This window comes from Asterias rubens, chromosome 5 (genome assembly GCF_902459465.1).
Source record: "Asterias rubens chromosome 5, eAstRub1.3, whole genome shotgun sequence".
Taxonomy (NCBI): Eukaryota; Metazoa; Echinodermata; class Asteroidea; order Forcipulatida; family Asteriidae; genus Asterias; species Asterias rubens.
Window position 1 is genome coordinate 12506508 of NC_047066.1, and position 13035 is coordinate 12519542.

General features: G+C 39.6%; 1 protein-coding gene across 1 annotated transcript in view; it reads right to left on the reverse strand.

The window, feature by feature from the left end:
* LOC117289980 (transcription elongation factor SPT6-like) overlaps positions 1-13035 on the reverse strand; it is a 48269-nt gene that overhangs the window by 33600 nt on the left and 1634 nt on the right. The window contains exons 3-9 of the mRNA XM_033771183.1: positions 11834-11950; positions 11184-11254; positions 10726-10875; positions 10085-10163; positions 2894-2981; positions 1520-1622; positions 227-316 (exon numbers count right to left, since the gene is read on the reverse strand). Of these exons, the coding sequence (XP_033627074.1) occupies positions 227-316; positions 1520-1622; positions 2894-2981; positions 10085-10163; positions 10726-10875; positions 11184-11254; positions 11834-11950 (698 nt within the window). The remainder of the gene's footprint in view (positions 1-226; positions 317-1519; positions 1623-2893; positions 2982-10084; positions 10164-10725; positions 10876-11183; positions 11255-11833; positions 11951-13035) is intronic.

Consider the following 13035-nt stretch of genomic DNA (forward strand, 5'->3'; position numbering starts at 1 on the left):
CAAATGGAATTGGATTTAATTTGAACAATTATCAGGCACAAAACAATAAGAGAACTCCAACATACCAAGCTAGTAAGACACCCAAGAATGGGACTTCAATTACTATATTGTGTGAAAACAAGCAAAATAAGTATTAATTTCCAATTTCCAAATAAAATAAAGTACAATCGTCTAAAGTAAGTTGAAAACAGTGGGAATTTGTAATAGAGTGCAGTCAGCTACTTACATCGTAGATGCTTTTCTTGGATGATCTCTTCTTGCCAGCTTTGCGTACTCTCCTCGTTCCATCACCAACCTCATCCTCTTCATCCTCATACTATACAAAATAAACAAGAGAAGTCTGTCAAGTTAAAAATACTCCAGACACAAAATGAAAGCACCTTGCATTCTCTTCATGATGAAGGAGAATTTCATGGCTTGGGAAGGTAAATTCAATTTCAATGTCTAAATTTAGGGGAGTGGCTTAACTATTTCACCTATTTTTTTATTTTTTTATTTCCAATTTATGTAAAATTGTTGTAATTCAGCCTTTGTGCTGCGAGGACAGTTTTTTAATAAACCATTTTATCTATATATCTATATACATGTATCTATCTATATAAAATGGTGTTTGAAGCCGACCCTTCCAGCAGCAGCTCACCACGACACTGACACACTCCAACGCACACAGGTACAGCACTTCTATACGATAGAGGACACCTATGTACTTTCTGTTGTTCCTGTATTGAAGCAAACCCCATTGGTTTAATATACGAATGACTAGTGAGGACACCTGAAAACATAGAACCGACTAGTGAGGACCTATTGTCCATTTTGTTTAATGTCCTCAGACGTAAGGCAATACAAACTCACACACCCCAGCCACCACGCTTCACCGGACAAGAACAGCTTGAATCCTTCCTGCCCAAATGTGCATCCCTCAAACAAAAGCTCAACCACCACCAGTATGCCAGTAGTCCAGCATTCTCCTGAAGACGAGCAGAGTATACTGTTCGAAAAGTCGAGACCAAACCAGCTCTTTTCAGAGCCAAGACTCCCTCAAAAAAGATTTTACAAATGGTTGTACCTGCCAGTCTACTACACATATTTATAGTTACTCTTTTTATTCGGGAAGGTCTTGTTCTTTCTAAACAATTCCCTAAGGCTCATTCCTTGTGAACCCTAACTTTATCCAATACTTTCAAAGTCATCCAAAGGATTTGGGACAGAAACACCAGAGTAAGTATGGTGCTCTTATCCGTTCCACCACAATTTTCTTCTTGAAGCTCCTTATCAAGAGTGGCTTCTTGGTGGACATAGAGGGCGTTGTAAGCGCGGTTTGGACTAACTGGTCGTTTGGTCTTATCCAGAAACACCAGAGTTTAAGTATGGTGCTCTTATCTGCTCTACCACAATTTTCTTCTTGAAGCTCCTGAAAACCAAGAGTGGCTTTGAGCCTTGTTTAGGGGCAAACTTGGAAGAAATTATACACAAAACTAATTTGAAAATGAAATCTTTGAGAAGAGACGAAAGTACTAACCTCCGAGTCTTCCTCCCCAGCTTCCTCATAGTCCTCGTCGTACTGGTTGAATTCCTCGAAGTCAAAGTCCAAACCAAAGATGTCTTGAGCTTCTTGGAGAGCCCTACGTACATTAACAAAAATTATATCGAATTAGTAAGGATAAAAACCATATAACTGCTTAAAGGCACTGGACACTATTGGTAGTTTTACTCAAAACAATTGTTAGTACAAAAACTTACTTGGTAACTAGCAATAGAGAGCTGTTGATAGTATAACACATTGTGAGAAACGGCTCCCTCTGAAGGATTGTAGTTTTTGAGAAAGAAGTCTTCTCCTACTTAATATTTGAAATGATGTTGAGACCTCAGCCGAAGTCCCAAGCATCTGAAAGCATGCAACTTGTGCAAGAAGGGTGTTTTTTCTTCCATTCTCTCTCAACTTCAACAATCTATTGAGTTCGGGTTTCCACAGGTTTGTTATTTTATGCATATGTTGAGATAATGGTCTTTGACAATTACCAAAGGTTTCCAGTGCTTTTATCTAGTATTGAAACACTCTTTTTCTGAAAGTTCATGCTACACGTACCGTATGTAAAACCACTTTTTTTACTGTGAAAAATTTCCCTCCAAAATAAAGTCAAATTCCAGAAAAATGTTATCTGAATACCTGAAAAATTATACCTGATTTTGATTGTTACAAACCAAATGAAAGGGTTTTATACTTTTTATACATCAATTTTTTTACTCCACAAATAAAGTCAAATTCCAGAAAAATGTTATCTGAATACCTGAAAAATTATACCTGATTTTGATTGTTACAAACCAAATGAAAGGGTTTTATACTTTTTATACATCAATTTTTTTTACTCCAAAAATAAAGTCAAATTCCAGAAAAATGTTTTCTGAATACCTGAAAAATTATACCTGATTTTGATTGTTACAAACCAAATGAAAGGGTTTTATACTTTGTATACATCATTCTTTTTTTACCATGACCATGATGACATGAATGAAGATACTATGTAATAAAAGTTATCTTTAAAAGTTTCAGTTTATACGTCGTAACGTAAAAAAAACCTGAAAATTACAGAGCAGGAAAGTTTCATTAGTTCTAAAACAGATTAGGTCTATGCCCACATTTTCAGTTGGTTATTCAATGGTTGATCACTCAAAACATGAACACTGTCTGTGAATAATGTGTCAGCTCTAAAAGTCCTGTATTGTATACCATGGAATAAAACCTTTGAAAACACAAGTTGGAAAAGACACAGTAGCAGTTGAAAAAAACAATTTACTCCCGATTACAAATTATGCTGAAATATTCTAAATAATGATCAGGTAAACTTCTTTTGGGTAAAAAATAAAAAAAAAAAATTAGCTGTGAGAAACTTACGCATCTGTGTAGCGATGACCTTTATGACCTTTCTTCTTCCTCTTTGCTAGTGGTTGGCCCTCATCGTCGACTATGAAGTCATCCGGATCTAAAGGTACCACATAAAAACAATAACAAAACCTTTCAAAACCGGTAATACAATCAAAATTTAAAATCTACCCAGTCATGCCAGTGGTTTATAATTTGATATATGAAATTTTAACTGATAAATATCTTTTACTTCTGTTGAGTATTGAAGTATTACCCTGCCCATAAGACACGCCCTGCCTTGGGCCTTGTTCTCGCATGGTTTTGGAAAAACATCTTAATTTTATGAAACGCATTTTACACCCACCTTTTTTTCTCAATGATTTGACCAGCTTCTTGAGTGCAATGTATGTAATGTGAATGCTTTTTTTTTTTTTTTTTTACTTATTTAGAATGTCAATTTTGTTTTTTTACCCTTATACTGATGTGTGTAACCACTGTATACTCAATACTTTCCAGAGTCCTGTGAAAAACTATCACAGGCATATTACAGTGCTAACATACATCGGTGTATGGGTAAAAAACAAAAACTAATATTCTTTATCCCTGGTGCAAATAGTGTGGTTGATTATCATTTAATTGTAATCTTGAAAATTTGACCTGCTGCCCTTTTTTTATTATTATCAATCCCCCCAAAAAGGCCCCAACCTCAAGGTTTTAAAAATCTAGCTTCACCTCTACCGATGCCTGGAGGCGACAACATGACAGTACTTTGGCTTAATCTGATGGAGGTTGTTTTGTTATGTTACAGCTCCATGGGGGAAGGGGGTCCCAGTACATTAAACACAACTTGCACAAATGTAAACAATGCTTTTTTTTCAATACAAATCTACACTTTTTATTTTTGTCTTTCATCCAACAGCACCAGACCAAAATTGATATAGTAAAAATATAGTTAAAATAGTAATAATAAAAATGTGTATTTATTATGTACTTTTACAAGCGCCATACAATATCACGACCAGGTGTATCAGATTTTAGAGTGCAAGGCCATTTTCATTTTGAAAAGGGCCTTTCCATTGAAAACCTAAAAGTCGATGGAAAAATGTTGAAGGGGCACAAAGGCCAAGACCAGGGCAATTGAGGGCATGGTCTCTGTGGCCCGTGAGGCCTACTTCATTGGACCCATAGCATTTCTGCAAACCTGTCAATGGGAGACTTTTGAACGCTTGGTGGCAGCAGACCTAACCATGGTCTCTGTGGCCCGTGAGGCCTACTTGTTCATTGGACCCATAGCATTCCTGCAAACCTGTCAATGGGAGACTTTTGAACGCTTGGTGGCAGCAGACCTAACCATGGTCTCTGTGGCCCGTGAGGCCTACTTGTTCATTGGACCCATAGCATTCCTGCAAACCTGTCAATGGGAGACTTTTGAACGCTTGGTGGCAGCAGACCTAACCATGGTCTCTGTGGCCCGTGAGACCTACTTGTTCATTGAACCCATAGCATTCCTGCAAACCTGTCAATGGGAGACTTTTGAACGCTTGGTCATGTTGGTGGCAGCAGACCTAACCGGTATTTTTCCATTGTTTACATCGTTCTGAGCATGCTCACATGTCATAGAACAATAGATTTACCTGGCAAGTCTGCTGCCACAATAGAGTCCCCCAGAAATCGCTAAGTTTAACATTATTACCCCTAATCACCAGGTCTCAAAATATCTCAACTCATCAGAAGTACGCAGCACCATCAGCAAATTGGCAAATATGCTAATTTTTAACATCAACAATCTCTACCTATATTGTACACCATAACAATTTACTCCTGGGTGTTGAGAAGCAATTTATGGCAATAGAAAAGTGTCTTGCTCTGAGATGCACGTGTACCGATCGGATTCTAACCCACACTCAGGTGACCAGGCTACCAAAAATTGAGCGCGTCACTGTGGTCAAATGGTTAGACTGCATGACTTGCAAGGTTGTGGGTTCAAACCCTACCAAGCTAAACCATTGATTTCAAAATGACTATAAAATAAGTTTGCCGTCCATTTACGCAATCAAATTTTATGGATTTGTGTAATTCATTATCATGGATTTTATACCAATGTTTGTAGAGTTAAAGATTGGCCAATTCCAACTTGGTGTTTAGACCCTACATTGTATATCCTCATGTGGGTGTTTGGCAAGTTCCCTTGATGGGAAGATTGCAAAAACAAACAAACATACAAAAAATTTTATTAAACTACATTAACAAGTTATAAAAATAACATTCATACAGGGAAAAACAAATAAAAGGGCAAGACAAAATCACAGCAATGAGATTCAAAATTGAAGGAACTAATCATGGAAAAAACCCAAACCCAAAACCCCAAACCCCAACCAGAGGGTAATGGAGTGCAAAGATCGATTCAGTTTTAATTTATATCCACCTTATTTGTCACATAAGATTACTTTTCCTTCCTAGGCTTATTTATTGATCATTGCTACACGTGAGCTACAAACATAACTACCACGCAAATAATTACACCCAAACAAACTTGATTGACCCCCCTCAATCAACGTCACCAGGGCCCACTTTCATAGAGCAGCTTAAGCCACAAAAGTTTTTAAGCACAAAATTATGCTTACCATGGTTACTAGCCAAACTACCATGTCACATTCAACTTGTGACTGGTATCCTGCTTCATTTCTGCTTAGCAGACAATCATTTTAAAGCAATACAGATGACAGACCTTATGCCTTGACGTCATCCAGCCGCCATCTAAGAGGCAAAACGGTGACAAAACAATCGAGACGCAAAAATTTGTATGCGCAGCGCACAGGTTGGCCAATGAACAACCTACTTTTTATGACGTCATGTGCATTTTTTAAGGTCCATTCTCTGCTTAAGCAGCTCTATGAAATTGGGCCCATCGTTCAAAATTAACACTTGACTGGCTGCACAGGTACTTTTAGCGATGGGACAGTAAAATTGCAGACAGACAACCCCAGTGGTCTTGTTATCTTTCAATTGACTAATAATAGTAACAACTCATTGTATAATAACTTTCAGACAAATATTGACAATGAATCTGAGTAGCACACAACAAATGCGATAGCAACTCTAGTAGTGTTCCAAATAACTGCAACAGTCCATCTCTCTACCCCTAGCATGTCCAGTCGCTCAAAACTGTTTCAGACGTCAAACTTTTCATGTACTCATTTCAGAATTTGGTTCGACGACTCTTTGGAGCACCTATCTGAAACGGTTGTATCTTGTTATTACACTACGGGTTTTTCGTTCAGGTTTAGCAGATATGGGTTGAAGATTTCAAATAAAATGTAGGGTGATGAATTTAGGTTCGTGTGCCATACTTAAGTTGGTATTGTTGATGGAAATAAAATAGGATGCGTGATGGTAGTTCATAACAACTGCTGCTGAAGCATCAGTCTTCGTCGTATATGTTTACAACTATCGTTCACAAGTCGCACCGTTGGACAACCGGTGTCATTGGCGCTATCGATGAAATCTGGAAACTGAAGTTTGGCTTGGCGGAAAATAGCGTCTAATATCTTGGGGTTCAACCTGGGGATGGTTAGCAGTTTCTTCGTTACCGGATCTCTCGTTTTCCCCGAGACGTTCTTTTGGGACAGCTCTATCTCACTGAACTCCATCTTGACCAAGAGGGAGCACAACAGTCGGCCCATCGTCTCCGCTTTCCCAGCGGCCCTCGAGATGACTTTCTTCAAGGCCCTTTTGTAGTCGGACAGGTTACGCGGAAACCCCTCCACTCCGCCCAACAGGTAGGTGTTCTCGGCGATAATGACATACCTGGGAGGAATGGCTTCAGCGGTTAGACTTTGACTGGCTGATGAGGTCCCAGAATGTGAGGCTTGTATGCTCGATGATGGGGTCGGGATGTAAGGGTTAATAAGGTTCGAGTTGATTTGAGTCGAGATGATCCGGTTCGACATGGTAGGGTTTGAGATGACTGAGATGATCGGGGTCGAGATGATAGGGTTGGAGACAATTGGGGTAGAGATGACAGGGTTTGTGATGATCTGGGTCGAGATGACAGGGGTGGTCGGCTGGGATCTGGCTACACTTCTCTGGGACATTTTGGAGTAGATGTACGTTACAGATTGACGAAGTGCCTTCTGGCCTGCTATCAGTTTCCGCACATCAGACTTAAGCTCTTTCATATCTGTTTTGATATCCGACAGTGCCGCCATGATCAAATCGACGGGCAGCTCCGCTTGATCGTCATTGGAACCCGAAAATACATCGTTGACCTTCCATGGACCTGTCGAATCGGCTGCTTTCACACCCGCTGTGGTTGTCGACTCCAATCTAGGTTTGGTACTTCTCTCGTCGGACAGCGCTTTCCCGAGTTGAAGCAACTCTTTAGCGGAAATTTGGAAATTCATTTCATTTTCTTCTCGGCGCAGCACTCTGCGTTGCATGGAACCGTGATCGTGATCGTTGCAGCCGCAGTCGCAATTTTCTGCTAAATAAAGAAAGCAGAAGAGAGAGACATTTTTCAGATAGGAGGCGATCCATTGTGCCTGGACAGAGCAGTGAAGGGGTGACTTTTGGGACACGCTAAAACTTTTTATCGTAACTTTAAAACAAGTTTCTCATGCAACGGCTAATCTAAAGCAGTAGATTTATGTTAGAATGAAGTACAGTGTCACTGGTGTTGGCATTCCAGCAGTCAGCTACGTCAAACAACGCTCCAATTCGCCCGATAAAAGACGGCCCAAAAATCTGCCCAGATCCTACATGTAACACATCCAGGGGCTCCAAGATTATCCTCCGAGACTCCAGAAACTTGCATCTGAAGAGCGTGAGCAACTATGGAACAACCTCCTCGCTTCCACCAAGATAGATGTTCCGAGGTTGACTTCATAAATATGATCCCTGGAATGGAATTTGTCGTGAATGTGCCAAACAAATCTGCTACAAAACTTCACAGGACTGGAGTTTTGCCTATAGGACTAGGAGGTAGCGCATCCCTTGTCTTGTGAGTGACATGTCAAAACCAGATGCTTTGGTGTTCCTCATTCTGAAAGCTATCAGAATGGCTGAAAGCAGGGTGCTACATCGTTGATTGAAAATGGTTCTGACTTGACAAAAAATGTGTTAACCCTTAATCTTAATTGGTGGCTATTGTAAAAGCTACAGCTGGATCACTACGTCATCATGGTGGAGTAATCGACGTCCTTAGCAACACCTGTAGCAATAATTCAAGCCGTAGGCGTAGCCAATTCAGATATGGCCTATTATTAGGATTTGAGTTGGTGATGATGGGTCCTCTTTTGAAGGTGAAGGAAGAACTGAGCTGTGTTATCTCTGCATCACATCATTTACAACTGGGCCCAATTAAAATAAAAAGGCTGCAAAAGCAAACAATATTTCTTCACAACTTTCTGCACTTTCAAAGCACATCTTTGATGAACAATACAAAATTAATATTAAAACCTAACATTTATACATTAGTTACAAATTACATGAAAATAAATTAAGAAATTCAACCGGTTTTTATTTGCTAAGGATAAATTATAAATCTGTTTTAAAAGTTACTCAAATGCAACCCGAATGCAAATCATTACAAAAATAAATATTTTTCTGAGATCAGTCTTCTGTACATGCAGTAACAGCGCTCTCTCCTAAAATAGTGGTCCACTGGCCAAATTTCGATTCGAAAACAGCTAAGGACCAGTCATATTTATCTCCAATTGGTCTGGCAAGCAGTTGATTAAGCATTCAGTTATACGAAAAAACGCCTGCGCCCAGGCTCAGTGGTTTAAAAAAAAACATGTCACACCACAGGTTACATAGTAATGTATAGTAGCATGCCTTTGCAGGCCTGATACTTCACGGAGGTGATTGCCTCCGTTGCCCCATGTCATTGCCTTGGTGCCCTTGAAATGCTCCAGTAGAAATTTACAATTTCCTCATAGGGTGCCCTTTGCCAAAGAGAAAATGCCTTGGTGCCCTTGTCCTTTCAAAAACGAAGCATACAGCCCTGCCTTTGATCAGAGTTAATCAAATTTGCTTCCCAATGCAATGCGTACGGCAATCATTTTTTAATAGATGTTAATTTTACATCAGTGATAAAGAGTATGTTCAGATGGATTGCACACCACGCCATGCCATAGACCACCATCTTTGATGAAACATGCACAGGTGAAAGCCTCTCATTGGCAAGTGGCCGAGAGTTGTGTGTAGCGCATGCTCTTTTCCATTGTTTGTCGTCAAATATGGCGGTCGATACTGTATGTGCAATATATATCCATTTATTCAGCATGTGGCATGCCTGTAACGCAAAATTTACTCTCAGATCAAACGTTGAGAAAGCTAAACAGACAAATTGGAAGCGCCCATTGTCCTTACAAAGCAGGTCCACACTTCATACATACTATATGCTTACCCACACACACAAAAACGCGCCCCCACATTTGTTAATCCTGTAAAACGAGCACTTCTCTTTGTTCTACTGCTGTTTGGACTTTTTAGCGATGTCCCCATTGGTTTTGTATGAAAGTGAAGCGAGGTTGACCTCAATCTGTCATAACACCCATATTGCCGGATTGCAAGTAACAAATCTTCGAACAACTATAGCAGGCAAGGGACACACAAGTTCAAAGCCGACTTTCCATTCTTTATTTTGGTGAAAACTAACACTTTCACAAGGGTCATTCTAGGGCAACATGATATGTTGCAAACAATAACAATTAATTAAATACAGGGCAGTTCTTTGACCCCGACAATACACAGTCCAAAAGCTTGGGCGCCTTAATTTGTTAATAATAACAGTGGTCCACTGGCCAAATGATATATAACTTCTGAGGAGCACTCAACTTCTTGCGGTGGACTATTAAAATTGACAGAACAATTGGTCACGCTGGCCAGTCACTGACAAAGTTAAGGGCAAACCCTGGTTAGTGGGTGTATGCAACACTAAAAAGAGAGATGTACCCCTGTTGGAGACAAACAATACACAATCTGGGCCCAATTTATGGCGCTGGTTCCGCAAGCAAATAATCGGCACTTACGTGTACGTTAAGTGTGTTCACGAGTTAGCAGGATTTTTGGCTTGTGCGAGGGAGTTCTTCGCTTATACAGCTAGTGGAGAATATTTGCGATTGCACAGTAAGCGAAGGACTGTGATCATACGCGCAGAATTCGGCATTAGTAAGCAGAGCCGTAAAATTGGGCCCAGCAGAAAATTAAAATTCTTACCAGATTCTTCTTCGTCGGATTCGATCTCTGCGTACTGATCTTCCATTGGATCTCTCTCTCGAATCTCACCCTCCTCCGGCTATCAACGACAACAAATAAATAAACAAATAAACAAACAATAAATCATACTGAAGAGTGAAAACCACTTCATATTGCATGACGTGTTCATCCGCATACAATTTTTCGGCAGGCTTATACTGGACGTTTCTTTACTACCTGAACAAATTTTTATTTTCCTAATTTTGTTGCTGACTATCCAATGTGTAATGTCATGAATGTGTTGAGGCAGGAACCTATCAGGGATCGAAGGGCCTTGTCACACGAGGCAACTTTTACAGGCAACTTAGAGGCAACCAACTGCAGTTCATGCTGCAGGACCAATCTGTTACCACATGAGTCATTTTTCAAACAATGTATTGCAATCCCCAAAAGTGAGGGTGGATTAGCTTCTTGCAGATAACCGCCTCGTATGGCGTGAACCGCACGCGTTGCTTCATGCTTACAAAGAGTGACAACAGACTCAGGAAAACAAGCCTTGGAATATCTCTTTCCGGTCAGGCTACAAAAGGTATCCCAATCCTTTCAAGGGCTTGGAACATTGGGTGTTCTTTGCAACTCTTGCTCCCATAAAGACTACTCACCGGTTCCTCTTCTTCTTCCTCCATGTCTTCCTGGAAGATCTCTCTAGCGATGACATCTCGTTGATGAGCCTCGTTCAGTGAAGCTGAGTTTCCCTCTCCATCATCGCTGTCCTCCTCATCCGAGATTTGCTTCACTCGCCGGAACTTTTTCTGAAAGTGAAAATATCATTGAGTGATATGAAACATTCTGAAGCAACATGGTGTAACTTTTGTTTATTGGTCTCAACATTTTTGATAGCCTGCTATAGTTGTTTTAAGGTTTCAGAGTAGAGTAAGCATTGCTCTGATTGATTCTTCTGAAAGAACTTTAGTTAGTGGGCTCAGAGGTGTGGTGTGGGATTTGAACCTGTTGATGACCTTTTCTGTTTGCCGATAGTGAATAAATCCTCGCTGTAATGCAAAGGGGTTGGTGGGTGGGGAGGGGGGGGGATGATTTGGCTAAGAATCTTGTAACCTACCCTCTCAACTTTAACTCCAGTATTCTCTTCGATCAGTTCATAGTCGTCATCCTCAAGCCGGTCATCAATTTCTAATGAACAAAAATTAAACAACAAAATAGTTTACAAAGAAGTTAACCAGGAAGTGTCTGGATAAGGTACTGAGAAATCACACTTATTACTTTTTTTTTATTTGAGTACTAATAATAATATTACCAAAATGATACAGCGCCAAATCTGCCTGACTGGCACTTAAGGTGCTTTACAAAAGCAATTTTGGTTTTAAAATCAAATCATTTCAGGAATAATTTTTATTATTTAGAGTTATAGCGTATAATGGAGATAGTTTGTTGGGCACAGTGCTATAAAGTCACTTATTGCAATTCAATATCCATTTGATCAAAATTGAATTGATATAAAACATGTGAATAAAACAAATAAACAAATCAATCAATCAAGAGATTAATGTTTTTCTTGTATTTCCAGTGCAGTATTGGCATGCTATTTTATCTGTAAATAAATACAAGTCAACATGCCATTCTGCAGCAAAGCTGCTAGGGACAAGGTTTCAGAGAGAGTATGTAAGGAGGCTAGAAATAAGTTCTGTGAATTTCAACCAAGAAGAAATACAGTTCACATGATTGGCTGCAGGAGAAGTTCTTCTTTCTCACCTCTCCGTTTCCGCTTCTTCTTCTTGCCAATTCCGATCTCTTCATCTGACCCTGATCCTCCTTGGTCTTCTTCTTCCTCCTCATCGTTGATCAGATCGTCCAGATTCTCATTCTCACCTTTTGGTAAAAATAAAGACAGATTTATTATATATTTTCAAAGATGCAAATCCATATTGAGCTATTGCAATCTCCTATAAAATGAAATCTCAAGCCTAACTATTTAAAGGCACTGGGGTGGATTTCACAAAGAGTTAGGACTAATCCTAACTTAGGACAAGTCCTAGGCGATATACAAATTGCATGGATAGTCCTAAGTTAGGACAAGTAACTGGTCCTAACTCGAGATAAGACTAGTCCTAACTCTTTGTGAAATCCACCCCTGGACACGTTTGGTAATTTGTTAAAGACCAAGCTATTCTCACTTGGTGTATCCAACAAATGCAGTAAATAACAAACAGCAAACGATTTTCCTTGTGCATGTATAGCAGAGCAAAATACTACACATAATGTCCTGGATGCTACTCAAAACTCACCATTTGCTACTCAATGTTAGCATTCAGTGTGCACAAATAATGTGGAGTGTAAATATTTTGCTATACAAAATTGATGTATAAAATCGTTCCCTGACAAATCTGTGAAAATTTGGACTCAATGAGTCATCAAATTTGCAAGAGAATATTGGAAGAAAAAACACCCTCGTCACAAAAACGTGTGTGCTTTTAGATGCCTAAAATAGGCTTCAGGCCTGAAGTCTTTTAATATTTTAGTGAGAATTAACCTCTTTCTCAAAAACTACGTTTTGTTCAGAGGGAGCCATTTCATACAATGTTTTACACTACCAACAGCTCTCCGTTGCTCACTACCAAGTCAATTTTTATGCCAACAATGTTTTAGAGTAACTACCGATAGTGTCCAGTGCCTTTAAATTATGGCACTTGACATGCTTGACAGTGCAACCTCCTATCAATGAGAACCTCCAGCATTAGTATAACACAGGTGAGACCATACGAACATGAACAATCCTGAAAATTCTGTAACAGCATCAATCATGTTCTCTGACCTTAAGTGAAAGAAAATTTCTCTTTTTCTGAACACCACACAATTTTTAAATTCTAACATAGACAGAGAAAGTCAGAGTAGTCATGTGGTTAAACTGCAAGACCTGCATTCACAAGGTTGTGGGTTCGAATCTAGCCATGCCC